Source organism: Taudactylus pleione, unplaced genomic scaffold (genome assembly GCF_031769625.1).
Source record: "Taudactylus pleione unplaced genomic scaffold, aTauple2 ptg001664l, whole genome shotgun sequence".
NCBI classification, from domain to species: domain Eukaryota; kingdom Metazoa; phylum Chordata; class Amphibia; order Anura; family Myobatrachidae; genus Taudactylus; species Taudactylus pleione.
In genome coordinates, this window is record NW_028286061.1 from 2,236 (window position 1) to 27,504 (window position 25,269).

The 25,269-nt window shown below is 51.1% G+C and overlaps 1 protein-coding gene across 2 annotated transcripts in view; it reads left to right on the forward strand.

The window, feature by feature from the left end:
* Positions 1–844: 844 nt before the first annotated feature.
* Positions 845–25,269, forward strand: part of NEURL4 (neuralized E3 ubiquitin protein ligase 4) — a 288,408-nt gene continuing 263,983 nt past the window's right edge. For both annotated transcript variants that reach the window (XM_088464392.1, XM_088464393.1), the window contains exon 1: positions 845–1,233. In XM_088464392.1, coding sequence (XP_088320518.1) covers positions 846–1,233 — 388 coding nt within the window. In that variant the 5' untranslated portion in view covers position 845. The remainder of the gene's footprint in view (positions 1,234–25,269) is intronic.

Consider the following 25,269-nt stretch of genomic DNA (forward strand, 5'->3'; position numbering starts at 1 on the left):
CGCTCTGTCCTCCCCCCGTACCGCTCTGTCCTCCCCCCGTACCGCTCTGTCCTCCCCCCGTACCGCTCTGTCCTCCCCCCGTACCGCTCTGTCCTCCCCCCGTACCGCTCTGTCCTCCCCCCGTACCGCTCTGTCCTCCCCCCGTACCGCTCTGTCCTCCCCCCGTACCGCTCTGTCCCCCCCTCCCCCGTACCGCTCTGTCCCCCCCGTACCGCTCTGTCCCCCCCCCGTACCGCTCTGTCCCCCCCCGTACCGCTCTGTCCCCCCCCCGTACCGCTCTGTCCCCCCCCGTACCGCTCTGTCCCCCCCCGTACCGCTCTGTCCCCCCCCGTACCGCTCTGTCCCCCCCCGTACCGCTCTGTCCCTCCCCCCGTACCGCTCTGTCCTCCCCCCGTACCGCTCTGTCCCCCCCTCCCCCGTACCGCTCTGTCCCCCCCTCCCCCGTACCGCTCTGTCCCCCCCCTCCCCCGTACCGCTCTGTCCCCCCCTCCCCCGTACCGCTCTGTCCCCCCCTCCCCCGTACAGCTCTGTCCCCCCCTTAACACTATATTCGCTTATACCCCGCTACATACCGCAGTATACTGCTACAAGGGGGGCGAGTTACCATTGTATCAACGTGGAAATGCAGCCCACCACCCAATCTTTTGTACTCATCCCTATCTGGATGCAAACAAAAATCTGCGAGTCCAGCGATAGCATCAATGCGGCAGCCGCACGTACTAGCGTCTAAGTGAATTGCCCCCTTAATGCTGACACCCCCGTATACCACGTCACACCTTACTCTCTGTACCCCCAGGTATGGCCCTCCTCCCTATTATACCTGTAACGTTCTCTATCTCCTCCAGATGAACTCCTGGAGTGGCTCCATGGAGATCGGCCTTACCACACAGGACCCCTCTCTTCTCGAGTTCCCCAGCAGTGCCACTGGATTGAAGGGTGGTTCGTGGATCGTGTCCGGCTGTTCGGTGCTAGAAGATGGTCACTCAATTCTGGAGGAATATGGGCAAGACCTAGATCAACTGGGTGAGGGAGATCGCGTGGGGGTTCAGCGTACTCTCTCTGGGGAACTCCATCTTTGGGTTAATGGCAGAGACTGTGGAATGGCAGCTACTGGGATTCCATCGGGAGTGTGGGCTGTGGTAGATCTGTACGGGAAATGTACTCAGATCACTGTCCTGTCCTGTCAGCAACCCCCTGAGGAGGAAGAGGAGGACCTGGAGGAACAGGACACAGGTAAGGAAGAGATGTGGCACTACTGACTCTGTATTACCTCTGTACTGCTGACTCTGTATTACCTCTGTACTGCTGACTCTGTATTACCTCTGTACTGCTGACTCTGTATTACCTCTGTACTGCTGACTCTGTATTACCTCTGTACTGCTGACTCTGTATTACCTCTGTACTGCTGACTCTGTATTACCTCTGTACTGCTGACTCTGTATGCACTACCTGTATATTGCTGACCCGTTACTGTTAACTCTGTACTACTGACCATGTCCTATTAACACTAATCCTACATACACCCTTCTACCTCTGTACTGCTGACTCTGTATACACCCTGACCTATTACTACTGACCCTACATACACCCTGCTACCCCTGTATGCACCCTGACCTATTACTACTGACCCTACATACACACTGCTACCCCTGTACTGCTACCCCTGTATGCACCCTGACCTATTAATACATGTATAATTCTGACCCGTTAGTGTTACCTCTGTACTACTGACCATGTCCTATTACTACTGACCCTACATACACCCTTCTACCTCTGTACTGCTACCCCTGTATGTACCCTGACCTATTACTACTACTCCTACATACACCCTGCTACCCCTGTACTGCTACCCCTCTATGCACCCTGTACTATTACTACTGACCCTACATACACCCTGCTACCCCTGTACTGCTACCCCTGAATGCACCCTGACCTATTACTACTGACCCTACATACACCCTGCTACCCCTGTATGCACCCTGTACTATTACTACTGACCCTACATACACCCTGCTACCCCTGTACTGCTGACCCTGTATGCACCCTGACCTATTACTACTGACCCTACATACACCCTACTACCCCTGTACTGCTACCCCTGTATACACCCTGTACTATTACTACTGACCCTACATACACCCTGCTACCCCTGTATGCACCCTGACCTATTACTACTGACCTTACATACACCCTGCTACCTCTGTACTGCTACCCCTGTATGCACCCTGACCTATTACTACTGACCTTACATACACCCTACTACCCCTGTACTGCTACCCCTGTATACACCCTGTACTATTACTACTGACCCTACATACACCCTGCTACCCCTGTATGCACCCTGACCTATTACTACTGACCTTACATACACCCTGCTACCCCTGTACTGCTACCCCTGTACTGCTGACCCTGTATGCACCCTGACCTATTACTACTGACCCTACATACACCCTGCTACCCCTGTACTGCTACCCCTGTATGCACCCTGACCTATTACTACTGACCTTACATACACCCTGCTACCCCTGTACTGCTACCCCTGTATACACCCTGACCTATTACTACTGACCCTACATACACCCTGCTACCCCTGTATACACCCTGACCTATTACTACTGACCCTACATACACCCTGCTACCCCTGTATGCACTCTGACCTATTACTACTGACCTTACATACACCCTGCTACCACTGTACTGCTACCCCTGTATGCACTCTGACCTATTACTACTGACCTTACATACACCCTGCTACCCCTGTACTGCTACCCCTGTATGCACCCTGACCTATTACTACTGACCCTACATACACCCTGCTACCTCTGTACTGCTGACCCTGTATGCACCCTGACCTATTACTACTGACCCTACATACACCCTGCTACCTCTGTACTGCTGACCCTGTATGCACCCTGACCTATTACTACTGACCCTACATACACCCTGCTACCCCTGTACTGCTACCCCTGTATGCACCCTGACCTATTACTACTGACCCTACATACACCCTGCTACCCCTGTACTGCTGACCATGTATGTACCCTGACCTTTTACTACTGACCCTACATACACCCTGCTACCCCTGTACTGCTGACCCTGTATGCACCCTGACCTATTACTACTGACCCTACATACACCCTACTACCTCTGTACTGCTACCCCTGTATGCACCCTGACCTATTACTACTGACCCTACATAGACCCTGCTACCCCTGTACTGCTACCCCTGTATGAGCCCTGACCTATTACTACTGACCCTACATACACCCTGCTACCCCTGTACTGCTACCCCTGTATGCACCCTGACCTATTACTACTGACCCTAGAAACACCCTGCTACCCCTGTACTGCTACCCCTGTATGCACCATGACCTATTACTACTGACCCTACATACACCCTGCTACCCCTGTACTGCTGACCCTGTATGCACCCTGACCTATTACTACTGACCCTACATACACCCTGCTACCCCTGTACTGCTACCCCTGTATGCACCCTGTACTATTACTACTGACCCTACATACACCCTGCTACCCCTGTACTGCTGACCCTGTATGCACCCTGACCTATTACTACTGACCCTACATACACCCTGCTACCCCTGTACTGCTACCCCTGTATGCACCCTGTACTATTACTACTGACCCTACAAACACCCTGCTACCCCTGTACTGCTGACCCTGTATGCACCCTGACCTATTACTACTGACCCTACATACACCCTGCTACCCCTGTACTGCTACCCCTGTATGCACCCTGACCTATTACTACTGACCCTACATACACCCTGCTACCCCTGTACTGCTACCCCTGTATGCACCCTGACCTATTACTACTGACCCTACATACACCCTGCTACCCCTGTATGCACCCTGACCTATTACTACTGACCCTACATTCACCCTGCTACCCATGTACTGCTGACCCTGTATGCACCCTGACCTATTACTACTGACCCTACATACACCCTGCTACCCCTGTACTGCTACCACTGTATGCACCCTGACCTATTACTACTGACCCTACATACATCCTGCTACCCCTGTACTGCTACCCCTGTATGCACCCTGACCTATTACTACTGACCTTACATACACCCTGCTACCCCTGTACTGCTACCCCTGTATGCACCCTGACCTATTACTACTGACCCTACATACACCCTGCTACCCCTGTATTGCTACCCCTGTATGCACCCTGACCTATTACTACTGACCCTACATACACCCTGCTACCCCTGTATGCACCCTGTACTATTACTACTGACCCTACATACACCCTGCTACCTCTGTACTGCTACCCCTGTATGCACCCTGTCCTATTACTACTGACCTTACATCCTGCTACCCCTGTATGCACCCTGACCTATTACTACTGACCCTACATACACCCTGCTACCACTGTACTGCTACCCCTGTATGCACTCTGACCTATTACTACTGACCTTACATACACCCTGCTACCCCTGTACTGCTACCCCTGTACTGCTGACCCTGTATGCACCCTGACCTATTACTACTGACCCTACATACACCCTGCTACCCCTGTACTGCTACCCCTGTATGCACCCTGACCTATTACTACTGACCTTACATACACCCTGCTACCCCTGTACTGCTACCCCTGTATACACCCTGACCTATTACTACTGACCCTACATACACCCTGCTACCCCTGTATACACCCTGACCTATTACTACTGACCCTACATACACCCTGCTACCCCTGTATGCACTCTGACCTATTACTACTGACCTTACATACACCCTGCTACCACTGTACTGCTACCCCTGTATGCACTCTGACCTATTACTACTGACCTTACATACACCCTGCTACCCCTGTACTGCTACCCCTGTATGCACCCTGACCTATTACTACTGACCTTACATACACCCTGCTACCCCTGTACTGCTACCCCTGTATGCACCCTGACCTATTACTACTGACCCTACATAAACCCTGCTACCTCTGTACTGCTGACCCTGTATGCACCCTGACCTATTACTACTGACCCTACATACACCCTGCTACCTCTGTACTGCTGACCCTGTATGCACCCTGACCTATTACTACTGACCCTACATACACCCTGCTACCCCTGTACTGCTACCCCTGTATGCACCCTGACCTATTACTACTGACCCTACATACACCCTACTACCTCTGTACTGCTACCCCTGTATGCACCCTGACCTATTACTACTGACCCTACATAGACCCTGCTACCCCTGTACTGCTACCCCTGTATGAGCCCTGACCTATTACTACTGACCCTACATACACCCTGCTACCCCTGTACTGCTACCCCTGTATGCACCCTGACCTATTACTACTGACCCTAGAAACACCCTGCTACCCCTGTACTGCTACCCCTGTATGCACCATGACCTATTACTACTGACCCTACATACACCCTGCTACCCCTGTACTGCTGACCCTGTATGCACCCTGACCTATTACTACTGACCCTACATACACCCTGCTACCCCTGTATGCACCCTGTACTATTACTACTGACCCTACATACACCCTGCTACCCCTGTACTGCTACCCCTGTATGCACCCTGACCTATTACTACTGACCTTACATACACCCTGCTACCCCTGTACTGCTACCCCTGTATGCACCCTGACCTATTACTACTGACCCTACATACACCCTGCTACCCCTGTATGCACCCTGACCTATTACTACTGACCCTACATTCACCCTGCTACCCATGTACTGTTGACCCTGTATGCACCCTGACCTATTACTACTGACCCTACATACACCCTGCTACCCCTGTACTGCTACCCCTGTATGCACCCTGACCTATTACTACTGACCCTACATACATCCTTCTACCCCTGTACTGCTACCCCTGTATGCACCCTGACCTATTACTACTGACCTTACATACACCCTGCTACCCCTGTACTGCTACCCCTGTATGCACCCTGACCTATTACTACTGACCCTACATACACCCTGCTACCCCTGTATTGCTACCCCTGTATGCACCCTGACCTATTACTACTGACCCTACATACACCCTGCTACCCCTGTATGCACCCTGTACTATTACTACTGACCCTACATACACCCTGCTACCTCTGTACTGCTACCCCTGTATGCACCCTGTCCTATTACTACTGACCTTACATACACCCTGCTACCCCTGTATGCACCCTGACCTATTACTACTGACCCTACATACACCCTGCTACCCCTGTAATGTTACCCCTGTATGCACCCTGACCTATTACTACTGACTCTACTTACACTCTGCTACCCCTGTACTGCTACCCCTGTATGCACTCTGACCTATTACTACTGACCCTACATACACCCTGCTACCCCTGTACTGCTACCCCTGTATGCACCCTGACCTATTACTACTGACCTTACATACACCCTGCTACCCCTGTACTGCTACCCCTGTATGCACCCTGACCTATTACTACTGACCCTACATACACCCTGCTACCTCTGTACTGCTGACCCTGTATGCACCCTGACCTATTACTACTGACCCTACATACACCCTGCTACCCCTGTATGCACCCTGACCTATTACTACTGACCCTACATACACCCTGCTACCCCTGTACTGCTACCCCTGTATGCACCCTGACCTATTACTACTGACCCTACATACACCCTGCTACCCCTGTACTGCTGACCATGTATGTACCCTGACCTTTTACTACTGACCCTACATACACCCTGCTACCCCTGTACTGCTACCCCTGTATGCACTCTGACCTATTACTACTGACCTTACATACACCCTGCTACCCCTGTACTGCTACCCCTGTATGCACCCTGACCTATTACTACTGACCTTACATACACCCTGCTACCCCTGTACTGCTACCCCTGTATGCACCCTGACCTATTACTACTGACCCTACATACACCCTGCTACCTCTGTACTGCTGACCCTGTATGCACCCTGACCTATTACTACTGACCCTACATACACCCTGCTACCTCTGTACTGCTGACCCTGTATGCACCCTGACCTATTACTACTGACCCTACATACACCCTGCTACCCCTGTACTGCTACCCCTGTATGCACCCTGACCTATTACTACTGACCCTACATACACCCTACTACCTCTGTACTGCTACCCCTGTATGCACCCTGACCTATTACTACTGACCCTACATAGACCCTGCTACCCCTGTACTGCTACCCCTGTATGAGCCCTGACCTATTACTACTGACCCTACATACACCCTGCTACCCCTGTACTGCTACCCCTGTATGCACCCTGACCTATTACTACTGACCCTAGAAACACCCTGCTACCCCTGTACTGCTACCCCTGTATGCACCATGACCTATTACTACTGACCCTACATACACCCTGCTACCCCTGTACTGCTGACCCTGTATGCACCCTGACCTATTACTACTGACCCTACATACACCCTGCTACCCCTGTACTGCTACCCCTGTATGCACCCTGTACTATTACTACTGACCCTACATACACCCTGCTACCCCTGTACTGCTACCCCTGTATGCACCCTGACCTATTACTACTGACCTTACATACACCCTGCTACCCCTGTACTGCTACCCCTGTATGCACCCTGACCTATTACTACTGACCCTACATACACCCTGCTACCCCTGTATGCACCCTGACCTATTACTACTGACCCTACATTCACCCTGCTACCCATGTACTGTTGACCCTGTATGCACCCTGACCTATTACTACTGACCCTACATACACCCTGCTACCCCTGTACTGCTACCCCTGTATGCACCCTGACCTATTACTACTGACCCTACATACATCCTGCTACCCCTGTACTGCTACCCCTGTATGCACCCTGACCTATTACTACTGACCTTACATACACCCTGCTACCCCTGTACTGCTACCCCTGTATGCACCCTGACCTATTACTACTGACCCTACATACACCCTGCTACCCCTGTATTGCTACCCCTGTATGCACCCTGACCTATTACTACTGACCCTACATACACCCTGCTACCCCTGTATGCACCCTGTACTATTACTACTGACCCTACATACACCCTGCTACCTCTGTACTGCTACCCCTGTATGCACCCTGTCCTATTACTACTGACCTTACATACACCCTGCTACCCCTGTATGCACCCTGACCTATTACTACTGACCCTACATACACCCTGCTACCCCTGTAATGTTACCCCTGTATGCACCCTGACCTATTACTACTGACTCTACTTACACTCTGCTACCCCTGTACTGCTACCCCTGTATGCACTCTGACCTATTACTACTGACCCTACATACACCCTGCTACCCCTGTACTGCTACCCCTGTATGCACCCTGACCTATTACTACTGACCTTACATACACCCTGCTACCCCTGTACTGCTACCCCTGTATGCACCCTGACCTATTACTACTGACCCTACATACACCCTGCTACCTCTGTACTGCTGACCCTGTATGCACCCTGACCTGTTACTACTGACCCTACATACACCCTGCTACCCCTGTATGCACCCTGACCTATTACTACTGACCCTACATACACCCTGCTACCCCTGTACTGCTACCCCTGTATGCACCCTGACCTATTACTACTGACCCTACATACACCCTGCTACCCCTGTACTGCTGACCATGTATGTACCCTGACCTTTTACTACTGACCCTACATACACCCTGCTACCCCTGTACTGCTACCCCTGTATGCACCCTGACCTATTACTACTGACCCTACATACACCCTGCTACCCCTGTACTGCTACCCCTGTATGCACCCTGACCTTTTACTACTGACCCTACATACACCCTGCTACCCCTGTACTGCTGACCCTGTATGCACCCTGACCTATTACTACTGACCCTACATACACCCTACTACCTCTGTACTGCTACCCCTGTATGCACCCTGACCTATTACTACTGACCCTACATACACCCTGCTACCCCTGTACTGCTACCCCTGTATGCACCCTCACCTATTACTACTGACCCTACAAACACCCTGCTACCCCTGTACTGCTACCCCTGTATGCACCATGACCTATTACTACTGACCCTACATACACCCTGCTACCCCTGTACTGCTGACCCTGTATGCACCCTGACCTATTACTACTGACTGACCCTACATACACCCTGCTACCCCTGTACTGCTACCCCTGTATGCACCCTGTACTATTACTACTGACCCTACATACACCCAGCTACCCCTGTACTGCTACCCCTGTATACACCCTGACCTATTACTACTGACCCTACATACACCCTGCTACCCCTGTACTGCTACCCCTGTATGCACCCTGACCTATTACTACTGACCCTACATACACCCTGCTACACCTGTATGCACCCTGACCTATTACTACTGACCCTACATACACCCTGCTACCCCTGTATGCACCCTGACCTATTACTACTGACCCTGCTACCCCTGTACTGCTACCCCTGTATGCACCCTGACCCATTACTACTGACCCTACATACACCCTGCTACCCCTGTACTGCTACCGCTGTATGCACCCTAACCTATTACTACTGACCCTACATTCACCCAGCTACCCCTGTACTGCTACCCCTGTATGCACCCTGACCTATTACTACTGACCCTACTTACACCCTACTACCCCTGTACGCACCCTGACCTATTACTACTGACCCTACATACACCCTGCTACCCCTGTATGCACCCTGACCTATTACTACTGACCCTACATACACCCTGCTACCCCTGTACTGCTAAACCTGTATGCACCCTGACCTATTACTACTGACCCTACATACACCCTGCTACCCCTGTACTGCTACCCCTGTATGCACCCTGACCTATTACTACTGACCCTACATACACCCTGCTACCCCTGTACTGCTGACCCTGTATGCACCCTGACCTATTACTACTGACCCTACATACACCCTGCTACCCCTGTACTGCTACCCCTGTACTGCTACCCCTGTATTGCTACCCCTGAATGCACCCTGACCTATTACTACTGACCCTACATACACCCTGCTACCCCTGTACTGCTACCCCTGTACTGCTACCCCTGTACTGCTACCCCTGTACTGCTACCCCTGTACTGCTACCCCTGTACTGCTACCCCTGTACTGCTACCCCTGTACTGCTACCCCTGTACTGCTACCCCTGTACTGCTACCCCTGTACTGCTACCCCTGTATGCACTCTGACCTATTACTACTGACCCTACATACACCCTGCTACCCCTGTTCTGCTGCCCCTGTATGCACCCTGACCTATTACTACTGACCCTATATACACCCTGCTACCCCTGTATGCACCCTGACCTATTACTACTGACCCTTTATACACCCTGCTACCCCGTACTGCTACCCCTGTATGCACCCGGACCTATTACTACTGACCCTACATACACCCTACTACCTCTGTACTGCTACCGCTGTATGCAACCTGACCTTTTACTACTGACCCTGCATACACCCTGCTACCCCTGTACTACTGACCCTGTATGCACCCTGACCTATTACTACTGACCCTACATACACCCTGCTACCCCTGTACTACTGACCCTGTATGCACCCGGACCTATTACTACTGACCCTACATACACCCTACTACCTCTGTACTGCTACCTCTGTATGCACCCTGTACTATTACTACTGACCCTACATACACCCAGCTACCCCTGTACTGCTACCCCTGTATGCACCCTGACCTATTACTACTGACCCTACATACACCCTGCTACCCCTGTACTGCTACCCCTGTATGCACCCTTACCTATTACTACTGACCCTACATACACCCTGCTACCCCTCTACTGCTACCCCTGTATACACCCTGACCTATTACTACTGACCCTACATACACCCTGCTACCCCTGTATGCACTCTGACCTATTACTACTGACCCTACATACACCCTGCTACCCCTGTATGCACCCTGTACTATTACTACTGACCCTACATACACCCTGCTACCCCTGTATACACCCTGTACTATTACTACTGACCCTACATACACCCTGCTACCCCTGTATACACCCTGTACTATTACTACTGACCCTACATACACCCTGCTACCCCTGTATACACCCTGTACTATTACTACTGACCCTACATACACCCTGCTACCCCTGTATGCACCATGTCCTATTACTACTGACCTTACATACACCCTGCTACCCCTGTATGCACCCTGACCTATTACTACTGACCCTACTTACACCCTGCTACCCTGTACTGCTACCCCTGTATGCACCCTGACCTATTACTACTGACCCTACATACACCCTGCTACCCCTGTACTGCTGACCCTGTATGCACCCTGACCTATTACTACTGACCCTACATACACCCTGCTACCCCCCTGTACTGCTACCCCTGTATGCACCCTGACCTATTACTACTGACCCTACATACACCTGCTAACCCCTGTACTGCTACCCCTGTATGCACCCTGACCTATTACTACTGACCCTACATTCACCCTGCTACCCATGTACTGCTGACCCTGTATGCACCCTGACCTATTACTACTGACCCTACATACACCCTGCTACCCCTGTACTGCCTACCCCTGTATGCACCCTGACCTATTACTACTGACCCTACATACATCCTGCTACCCCTGTAATGTTACCCCTGTATGCACCCTGACCTATTACTACTGACCTTACATACACCCTGCTACCCCTGTATGCACCCTGTACTATTACTACTGACCCTACTTACACCCTGCTACCCCTGTACTGCTACCCCTGTATGCACCCTGACCTATTACTACTGACCTTACATACACCCTGCTACCCCTGTATGCACCCTGTGCTATTACTACTGACACTACATACACCCTGCTACCCCTGTATTGCTACCCCTGTATGCACCCTGACCTATTACTACTGACCTTACATACACCCTGCTACCCCTGTATGCACCCTGTACTATTACTACTGACCCTACTTACACCCTGCTACCCCTGTACTGCTACCCCTGTATACACCCTGACCTATTACTACTGACCCTACATACACCCTGCTACCTCTGTAGTGCTGACCCTGTATGCACCCTGACCTATTACTACTGACCCTACATACACCCTGCTACCCCTGTACTGCTACCCCTGTATGTACCCTGACCTATTACTACTGACCCTACATACACCCTGCTACCCCTGTACTGCTACCCCTGTATGCACCCTGACCTATTACTACTGACCCTACATACACCCTGCTACCTCTGTAGTGCTGACCCTGTATGCACCCTGACCTATTACTACTGACCCTACATACACCCTGCTACCCCTGTATGCACCCTGTACTATTACTACTGACCCTACATACACCCTGCTACCCCTGTACTGCTACCCCTGTATACACCCTGTACTATTACTACTGACCCTACATACACCCTGCTACCCCTGTATTGCTACCCCTGTATGCACCCTGACCTATTACTACTGACCCTACTTACACCCTGCTACCCCTGTACTGCTACCCCTGTACTGCTACCCCTGTACTGCTACCCCTGTATGCACCCTGACCTATTACTACTGACCCTACATACACCCTGCTACCGCTGTACTGCTACCCCTGTATGCACCCTGACCTATTACTACTGACCCTACATACACCCTGCTACCCCTGTACTGCTACCCCTGTATACACACTGACCTATTACTACTGACCCTACATACACCCTGCTACCCCTGTATGCACCCTGTCCTATTACTACTGACCTTACATACACCCTGCTACCCCTGTATGCACCCTGTCCTATTACTACTGACCCTACATACACCCTGCTACCCCTGTACTACTACCCCTGTATGCACCCTGACCTATTACTACTGACCCTACTTACACCCTGCTACCCCTGTACTGCTACCCCTGTACTGCTACCCCTGTATGCACCCTGACCTATTACTACTGACCCTACTTACACCCTGCTACCCCTGTACTGCTACCCCTGTACTGCTACCCCTGTATGCACCCTGTCCTATTACTACTGACCTTACATACACCCTGCTACCCCTGTACTGCTGACCCTGTATTCACCCTGACCTATTACTACTGACCCTACATACACCCTGCTACCCCTGTACTGCTACCCCTGTATGCACCCTGACCTATTACTACTGACCCTACATACACCCTGCTACCTCTGTACTGCTACCCCTGTATGCACCCTGACCTATTACTACTGACCCTACATACACCCTGCTACCCCTGTACTGCTACCCCTGTATACACCCTGACCTATTACTACTGACCCTACATATACCCTGCTACCTCTGTACTGCTATCCCTGTATGCACCCTGGCCTATTACTACTGACCCTACATACACCCTGCTACCCCTGTAGTGCTACCCCTGTATGCACCCTGACCTATTACTACTGACCCTACATACACCCAGCTACCTCTGTACTGCTACCCCTGTATGCACCCTGACCTATTACTGCTACCCCTGTACTGCTACCCCTGTATGCACCCTGACCTATTACTACTGACCCTACATACACCCTGCTACCTCTGTACTGCTACCCCTGTATGCACCCTGACCTATTACTACTGACCCTACATACACCCTGCTACCTCTGTACTGCTACCCCTGTATGCACCCTGACCTATTACTACTGACCCTACATTCACCCTGCTACCCATGTACTGCTGACCCTGTATGCACCCTGACCTATTACTACTGACCCTACATACACCCTGCTACCCCTGTACTGCTACTCCTGTATGCACCCTGACCTATTACTACTGACCCTACATACATCCTGCAACCCCTGTAATGTTACCCCTGTATGCACCCTGACCTATTACTACTGACCTTACATACACCCTGCTACCACTGTACTGCTACCCCTGTATACACCCTGACCTATTACTACTGACCCTACTTACACCCTGCTACCCCTGTACTGCTACCCCTGTATGCACCCTGACCTATTACTACTGACCCTACATACACCCTGCTACCCCTGTATTGCTACCCCTGTATGCACCCTGACCTATTACTACTGACCCTACATGCACCCTGCTACCGCTGTACTGCTTCCCCTGTATGCACCCTGACCTATTACTACTGACCCTACATACACCCTGCTACCCCTGTACTGCTGACCCTGTATGCACCCTGACCTATTACTACTGACCCTACATACACCCTGCTACCCCTGTACTGCTACCCCTGTATGCACCCTGACCTATTACTACTGACCCTACATACACCCTGCTACCCCTGTACTGCTACCCCTGTATGCACCCTGACCTATTACTACTGACCCTACATACACCCTGCTACCTCTGTACTGCTACCCCTGTATGCACCCTGTCCTATTACTACTGACCTTACATACGCCCTGCTACCCCTGTACTGCTATCCCTGTATGCACCCTGGCCTATTACTACTGACCCTACTTACACCCTGCTACCCCTGTACTGCTACCCCTGTATGCACTCTGACCTATTACTACTGACCCTACATACACCCTGCTACCCCTGTATACACCCTGACCTATTACTACTGACCCTACATACACCCTGCTACCTCTGTACTGCTACCCCTGTATGCACCCTGACCTATTACTGCTACCCCTGTACTGCTACCCCTGTATGCACCCTGACCTATTACTACTGACCCTACATACACCCTTCTACCTCTGTATGCACCCTGACCTATTACTACTGACCCTACATACACCCTGCTACCTCTGTATGCACCCTGACCTATTACTACTGACCCTACATACACCCTGCTACCCATGTACTGCTGACCCTGTATGCACCCTGACCTATTACTACTGACCCTACATACACCCTGCTACCCCTGTACTGCTACTCCTGTATGCACCCTGACCTATTACTACTGACCTTACATACACCCTGCTACCCCTGTACTGCTACCCCTGTATACACCCTGACCTATTACTACTGACCCTACATACACCCTGCTACCCCTGTACTGCTATCCCTGTATGCACTCTGACCTATTACTACTGACCCTACATACACCCTGCTACCCCTGTTCTGCTACCCCTGTATTGCTACCCCTGTATGCACCCTGACCTATTACTACTGACCCTACTTACACCCTGCTACCCCTGTACTGCTACCTCTGTATACACTCTGACCTATTACTACTGACCCTACTTACACCCTGCTACCCCTGTACTGCTACCTCTGTATACACTCTGACCTATTACTACTGACCCTACTTACACCCTGCTACCCCTGTACTGCTACCTCTGTATACACTCTGACCTATTACTACTGACCCTACTTACACCCTGCTACCCCTGTATGCACCCTGTACTATTACTACTGACCCTACATACACCCTGCTACCCCTGTATGCACCCTGTACTATTACTACTGACCCTACATACACCCTGCTACCCCTGTATACACCCTGACCTATTACTACTGACCCTACATACACCCTGCTACCCCTGTATGCACCCTGTACTATTACTACTGACCCTACTTACACCCTGCTACCCCTGTATGCACCCTGTACTATTACTACTGACCCTACATACACCCTGCTACCCCTGTATACACCCTGACCTATTACTACTGACCCTACATACACCCTGCTACCCCTGTATACACTCTGACCTATTACTACTGACCCTACATACACCCTGCTACCTCTGTACTGCTATCCCTGTATGCACCCTGACCTATTACTACTGACCCTACATACACCCTGCTACCCCTGTACTGCTGACCCTGTATGCTCCCTGACCTATTACTACTGACCCTACTTACACCCTGCTACCCCTGTACTGCTACCCCTGTATGCACCCTGGCCTATTACTACTGACCCTACTTACACCCTGCTACCCCTGTACTGCTACCCCTGTATGCACCCTGACCTATTACTACTGACCCTACATACACCCTGCTACCCCTGTACTGCTGACCCTGTATGCACCCTTACCTATTACTACTGACCCTACATACACCCTGCTACCCCTGTATGCACCCTGACCTATTACTACTGACCCTACATACACCCTGCTACCCCTGTACTGCTACCCCTGTATGCACCCTGACCTATTACTACTGACCCTACATTCACCCTGCTACCTCTGTACTGCTACCCCTGTATGCACCCTGACCTATTACTACTGACCCTACATACACCCTGCTAGCCATGTACTGCTGACCCTGTATGCACCCTGACCTATTACTACTGACCCTACATACACCCTGCTACCCCTGTACTGCTACCCCTGTATACACCCTGACCTATTACTACTGACCCTACATACACCCTGCTACCCCTGTACTGCTACCCCTGTATGCACCCTGACCTATTACTACTGACCTTACATACATCCTGCTAACCCTGTAATGTTACCCCTGTATGCACCCTGACCTATTACTACTGACCTTACATACACCCTGCTACCCCTGTACTGCTACCCCTGTATACACCCTGACCTATTACTACTGACCCTACTTACACCCTGCTACCCCTGTATGCACCCTGACCTATTACTACTGACCCTACATACACCCTGCTACCCCTGTATGCACCCTGACCTATTACTACTGACTCTACATACACCCTGCTACCCCTGTACTGCTACCACTGTATGCACCCTGACCTATTACTACTGACCCTACATACACCCTGCTACCCCTGTATGCACCCTGTACTATTACTACTGACCCTACATACACCCTGCTACCCCTGTACTGCTACCCCTGTATGCACCCTGTCCTATTACTACTGACCTTACATACACCCTGCTACCCCTGTATGCACCCTGACCTATTACTACTGACCCTACTTACACCCTGCTACCCCTGTATGCACCCTGACCTATTACTACTGACCCTACATACACCCTGCTACCCCTGTACTGCTACCCCTGTATGCACCCTGACCTATTACTACTGACCCTACATACACCCTGCTACCCCTGTATGCACCCTGTACTATTACTACTGACCCTACATACACCCTGCTACCCCTGTACTGCTACCCCTGTATGCACCCTGTCCTATTACTACTGACCTTACATACACCCTGCTACCCCTGTAATGTTACCCCTGTATGCACCCTGACCTATTACTACTGACCCTACATACACCCTGCTACCCCTGTATGCACCCTGACCTATTACTACTGACCCTACATACACCCTGCTACCCCTGTAATGTTACCCCTGTATGCACCCTGACCTATTACTACTGACCATACATACACCCTGCTACCCCTGTATGCACCCTGACATTCACCCTGCTACCCCTGTATTGCTACCCCTATATGCACCCTGACCTATTACTACTGACCCTACATACACCCTGCTACCTCTGTACTGCTACCCCTGTATACACCCTGACCTATTACTACTGACCCTACATACACCCTGCTACCTCTGTACTGCTACCCCTCTATGCACCCTGACCTATTACTGCTACCCCTGTACTGCTACCCCTGTATGCACCCTGACCTATTACTACTGACCCTACATACACCCTGCTACCTCTGTACTGCTACCCCTGTATGCACCCTGACCTATTACTACTGACCTTACATACACCCTGCTACCCCTGTACTGCTACCCCTGTATACACTCTGACCTATTACTACTGACCCTACTTACACCCTGCTACCCCTGTATGCACCCTGACCTATTACTACTGACCCTACATACACCCTGCTACCCCTGTATTGCTACCCCTGTATGCACCCTGACCTATTACTACTGACCCTACTTACACCCTGCTACCCCTGTACTGCTACCCCTGTATACACCCTGACCTATTACTACTGACCCTACATACACCCTGCTACCTCTGTACTGCTACCCCTGTGTACACTCTGACCTATTACTACTGACCCTACATACACCCTGCTACCCCTGTATGCACCCTGACCTATTACTACTGACCCTACATACACCCTGCTACCCCTGTACTGCTACCCCTGTATACACCCTGTACTATTACTACTGACCCTACTTACACCCTGCTACCCCTGTACTGCTACCCCTGTATACACCCTGACCTATTACTACTGACCCTACATACACCCTGCTACCCCTGTATGCACCCTGACCTATTACTACTGACCCTACATACACCCTGCTACCCCTGTACTGCTACCCCTGTATACACCCTGTACTATTACTACTGACCCTACATACACCCTGCTACCCCTGTACTGCTACCCCTGTATACACCCTGTACTATTACTACTGACCCTACTTACACCCTGCTACCCCTGTACTGCTACCCCTGTATACACCCTGACCTATTACTACTGACCCTACATACACCCTGCTACCCCTGTATGCACCCTGACCTATTACTACTGACCCTACATACACCCTGCTACCCCTGTACTGCTACCCCTGTATGCACCCTGTACTATTACTACTGACCCTACATACACCCTGCTACCCCTGTACTGCTACCCCTGTATGCACCCTGTCCTATTACTACTGACCTTACATACACCCTGCTACCCCTGTAATGTTACCCCTGTATGCACCCTGACCTATTACTACTGACCCTACATACACCCTGCTACCCCTGTATGCACCCTGACCTATTACTACTGACCCTACATACACCCTGCTACCCCTGTACTGCTACCCCTGTATACACCCTGACCTATTACTACTGACCCTACATACACCCTGCTACCTCTGTACTGCTACCCCTCTATGCACCCTGACCTATTACTGCTACCCCTGTACTGCTACCCCTGTATGCACCCTGACCTATTACTACTGACCCTACATACACCCTGCTACCTCTGTACTGCTACCCCTGTATGCACCCTGACCTATTACTACTGACCTTACATACACCCTGCTACCCCTGTACTGCTACCCCTGTATACACTCTGACCTATTACTACTGACCCTACTTACACCCTGCTACCCCTGTATGCACCCTGACCTATTACTACTGACCCTACATACACCCTGCTACCCCTGTATTGCTACCCCTGTATGCACCCTGACCTATTACTACTGACCCTACTTACACCCTGCTACCCCTGTACTGCTACCCCTGTATACACCCTGACCTATTACTACTGACCCTACATACACCCTGCTACCTCTGTACTGCTACCCCTGTATACACTCTGACCTATTACTACTGACCCTACATACACCCTGCTACCCCTGTATGCACCCTGACCTATTACTACTGACCCTACATACACCCTGCTACCCCTGTACTACTACCCCTGTATACACCCTGTACTATTACTACTGACCCTACTTACACCCTGCTACCCCTGTACTGCTACCCCTGTATACACCCTGACCTATTACTACTGACCCTACATACACCCTGCTACCCCTGTATGCACCCTGACCTATTACTACTGACCCTACATACACCCTGCTACCCCTGTACTGCTACCCCTGTATACACCCTGTACTATTACTACTGACCCTACATACACCCTGCTACCCCTGTACTGCTACCCCTGTATACACCCTGTACTATTACTACTGACCCTACTTACACCCTGCTACCCCTGTACTGCTACCCCTGTATACACCCTGACCTATTACTACTGACCCTACATACACCCTGCTACCCCTGTATGCACCCTGACCTATTACTACTGACCCTACATACACCCTGCTACCCCTGTACTGCTACCCCTGTATACACCCTGTACTATTACTACTGACCCTACATACACCCTGCTACCCCTGTACTACTACCCCTGTATGCACCCTGTACTATTACTACTGACCCTACATACACCCTGCTACCCCTGTATTGCTACCCCTGTATGCACCCTGACCTATTACTACTGACCCTACTTACACCCTGCTACCCCTGTACTGCTACCCCTGTACTGCTACCCCTGTATGCACCCTGACCTATTACTACTGACCCTACATACACCCTGCTACCCCTGTATGCACCCTGACCTATTACTACTGACCCTACATACACCCTGCTACCCCTGTACTGCTGACCCTGTATTCACCCTGACCTATTACTACTGACCCTACATACACCCTGCTACCCCTGTACTGCTACCCCTGTATGCACCCTGACCTATTACTACTGACCCTACATACACCCTGCTACCTCTGTACTGCTACCCCTGTATGCACCCTGTCCTATTACTACTGACCTTACATACACCCTGCTACCCCTGTACTGCTATCCCTGTATGCACCCTGGCCTATTACTACTGACCCTACATACACCCTGCTACCCCTGTACTGCTACTCCTGTATGCACCCTGACCTATTACTACTGACCCTACATACACCCAGCTACCTCTGTACTGCTACCCCTGTATGCACCCTGACCTATTACTACTGACCCTACATACACCCTGCTACCTCTGTACTGCTACCCCTGTATGCACCCTGACCTATTACTACTGACCCTACATACACCCTGCTACCTCTGTACTGCTACCCCTGTATGCACCCTGACCTATTACTACTGACCCTACATACACCCTGCTACCCCTGTACTGCTACCCCTGTATGCACCCTGACCTATTACTACTGACCCTACATACACCCTGCTACCCCTGTACTGCTGACCCTGTATTCACCCTGACCTATTACTACTGACCCTACATACACCCTGCTACCCCTGTACTGCTACCCCTGTATGCACCCTGACCTATTACTACTGACCCTACATACACCCTGCTACCTCTGTACTGCTACCCCTGTATGCACCCTGTCCTATTACTACTGACCTTACATACACCCTGCTACCCCTGTACTGCTATCCCTGTATGCACCCTGGCCTATTACTACTGACCCTACATACACCCTGCTACCCCTGTACTGCTACTCCTGTATGCACCCTGACCTATTACTACTGACCCTACATACACCCAGCTACCTCTGTACTGCTACCCCTGTATGCACCCTGACCTATTACTACTGACTCTACATACACCCTGCTACCCCTGTACTGCTACCACTGTATGCACCCTGACCTATTACTACTGACCCTACATACACCCTGCTACCCCTGTATGCACCCTGTACTATTACTACTGACCCTACATACACCCTGCTACCCCTGTACTGCTACCCCTGTGTGCACCCTGTCCTATTACTACTGACCTTACATACACCCTGCTACCCCTGTATGCACCCTGACCTATTACTACTGACCCTACTTACACCCTGCTACCCCTGTATGCACCCTGACCTATTACTACTGACCCTACATACACCCTGCTACCCCTGTACTGCTACCCCTGTATGCACCCTGACCTATTACTACTGACCCTACATACACCCTGCTACCCCTGTATGCACCCTGTACTATTACTACTGACCCTACATACACCCTGCTACCCCTGTACTGCTACCCCTGTATGCACCCTGTCCTATTACTACTGACCTTACATACACCCTGCTACCCCTGTAATGTTACCCCTGTATGCACCCTGACCTATTACTACTGACCCTACATACACCCTGCTACCCCTGTATGCCCCCTGACCTATTACTACTGACCCTACATACACCCTGCTACCCCTGTAATGTTACCCCTGTATGCACCCTGACCTATTACTACTGACCCTACATACACCCTGCTACCCCTGTATGCACCCTGACATTCACCCTGCTACCCCTGTATTGCTACCCCTATATGCACCCTGACCTATTACTACTGACCCTACATACACCCTGCTACCTCTGTACTGCTACCCCTGTATACACCCTGACCTATTACTACTGACCCTACATACACCCTGCTACCTCTGTACTGCTACCCCTCTATGCACCCTGACCTATTACTGCTACCCCTGTACTGCTACCCCTGTATGCACCCTGACCTATTACTACTGACCCTACATACACCCTGCTACCTCTGTACTGCTACCCCTGTATGCACCCTGACCTATTACTACTGACCTTACATACACCCTGCTACCCCTGTACTGCTACCCCTGTATACACTCTGACCTATTACTACTGACCCTACTTACACCCTGCTACCCCTGTATGCACCCTGACCTATTACTACTGACCCTACATACACCCTGCTACCCCTGTATTGCTACCCCTGTATGCACCCTGACCTATTACTACTGACCCTACTTACACCCTGCTACCCCTGTATTGCTACCCCTGTATACACCCTGACCTATTACTACTGACCCTACATACACCCTGCTACCTCTGTACTGCTACCCCTGTATACACTCTGACCTATTACTACTGACCCTACATACACCCTGCTACCCCTGTATGCACCCTGACCTATTACTACTGACCCTACATACACCCTGCTACCCCTGTACTGCTACCCCTGTATACACCCTGTACTATTACTACTGACCCTACTTACACCCTGCTACCCCTGTACTGCTACCCCTGTATACACCCTGACCTATTACTACTGACCCTACATACACCCTGCTACCCCTGTATGCACCCTGACCTATTACTACTGACCCTACATACACCCTGCTACCCCTGTACTGCTACCCCTGTATACACCCTGTACTATTACTACTGACCCTACATACACCCTGCTACCCCTGTACTGCTACCCCTGTATACACCCTGTACTATTACTACTGACCCTACTTACACCCTGCTACCCCTGTACTGCTACCCCTGTATACACCCTGACCTATTACTACTGACCCTACATACACCCTGCTACCCCTGTATGCACCCTGACCTATTACTACTGACCTTACATACACCCTGCTACCCCTGTACTGCTACCCCTGTATACACCCTGTACTATTACTACTGACCCTACATACACCCTGCTACCCCTGTACTACTACCCCTGTATGCACCCTGTACTATTACTACTGACCCTACATACACCCTGCTACCCCTGTATTGCTACCCCTGTATGCACCCTGACCTATTACTACTGACCCTACTTACACCCTGCTACCCCTGTACTGCTACCCCTGTACTGCTACCCCTGTATGCACCCTGACCTATTACTACTGACCCTACATACACCCTGCTACCCCTGTATGCACCCTGACCTATTACTACTGACCCTACATACACCCTGCTACCCCTGTACTGCTACCCCTGTATGCACCCTGACCTATTACTACTGACCCTACATACACCCTGCTACCCCTGTACTGCTGACCCTGTATTCACCCTGACCTATTACTACTGACCCTACATACACCCTGCTACCCCTGTACTGCTACCCCTGTATGCACCCTGACCTTTTACTACTGACCCTACATACACCCTGCTACCTCTGTACTGCTACCCCTGTATGCACCCTGTCCTATTACTACTGACCTTACATACACCCTGCTACCCCTGTACTGCTATCCCTGTATGCACCCTGGCCTATTACTACTGACCCTACATACACCCTGCTACCCCTGTACTGCTACTCCTGTATGCACCCTGACCTATTACTACTGACCCTACATACACCCAGCTACCTCTGTACTGCTACCCCTGTATGCACCCTGACCTATTACTGCTACCCCTGTACTGCTACCCCTGTATGCACCCTGACCTATTACTACTGACCCTACATACACCCTGCTACCTCTGTACTGCTACCCCTGTATGCACCCTGACCTATTACTACTGACCCTACATACACCCTGCTACCCCTGTACTGCTGACCCTGTATGCACCCTGACCTATTACTACTGACCCTACATACACCCTGCTACCCCTGTACTGCTACCCCTGTATGCACCCTGACCTATTACTACTGACCCTACATACACCCTGCTACCCCTGTACTGCTACCCCTGTATGCACCCTGACCTATTACTACTGACCCTACATACACCCTGCTACCTCTGTACTGCTACCCCTGTATGCACCCGGTCCTATTACTACTGACCTTACATACGCCCTGCTACCCCTGTACTGCTATCCCTGTATGCACCCTGGCCTATTACTACTGACCCTACTTACACCCTGCTACCCCTGTACTGCTACCCCTGTATGCACTCTGACCTATTACTACTGACCCTACATACACCCTGCTACCCCTGTATACACCCTGACCTATTACTACTGACCCTACATACACCCTGCTACCTCTGTACTGCTACCCCTGTATGCACCCTGACCTATTACTGCTACCCCTGTACTGCTACCCCTGTATGCACCCTGACCTATTACTACTGACCCTACATACACCCTGCTACCTCTGTACTGCTACCCCTGTATGCACCCTGACCTATTACTACTGACCCTACATACACCCTGCTACCCCTGTATGCACCCTGACCTATTACTACTGACCCTACATTCACCCTGCTACCCCTGTACTGCTACACCTGTATGCACCCTGACCTATTACTACTGACCCTACATTCACCCTGCTACCCATGTACTGCTGACCCTGTATACACCCTGACCTATTACTACTGACCCTACATACACCCTGCTACCCCTGTATACACCCTGACCTATTACTACTGACCCTACTTACACCCTGCTACCCCTGTATGCACCCTGACCTATTACTACTGACCCTACATACACCCTGCTACCCCTGTATTGCTACCCCTGTATGCACCCTGACCTATTACTACTGACCCTACATACACCCTGCTACCCCTGTATGCACCCTGACCTATTACTACTGACCCTACATTCACCCTGCTACCCATGTACTGCTGACCCTGTATACACCCTGACCTATTACTACTGACCCTACATACACCCTGCTACCCCTGTATACACCCTGACCTATTACTACTGACCCTACTTACACCCTGCTACCCCTGTATGCACCCTGACCTATTACTACTGACCCTACATACACCCTGCTACCCCTGTATTGCTACCCCTGTATGCACCCTGACCTATTACTACTGACCCTACTTACACCCTGCTACCCCTGTACTGCTACCCCTGTATGCACTCTGACCTATTACTACTGACCCTACATACACCCTGCTACCCCTGTATGCACCCTGTACTATTACTACTGACTCTACATACACCCTGCTACCCCTGTAATGTTACCCCTGCATGCACCCTGACCTATTACTACTGACCCTACATACACCCTGCTACCCCTGTAATGTTACCCCTGTATGCACCCTGACCTATTACTACTGACCCTACATACACCCTGCTACCCCTGTACTGCTACCCCTGTATGCACCCTGGCCTATTACTACTGACCCTACATACACCCTGCTACCTCTGTACTGCTACCCCTGTATGCACCATGACCTATTACTGCTACCCCTGTATGCACCCTGACCTATTACTACTGACCCTACATACACCCTGCTACCTCTGTACTGCTACCCCTGTATGCACCCTGACCTATTACTGCTACC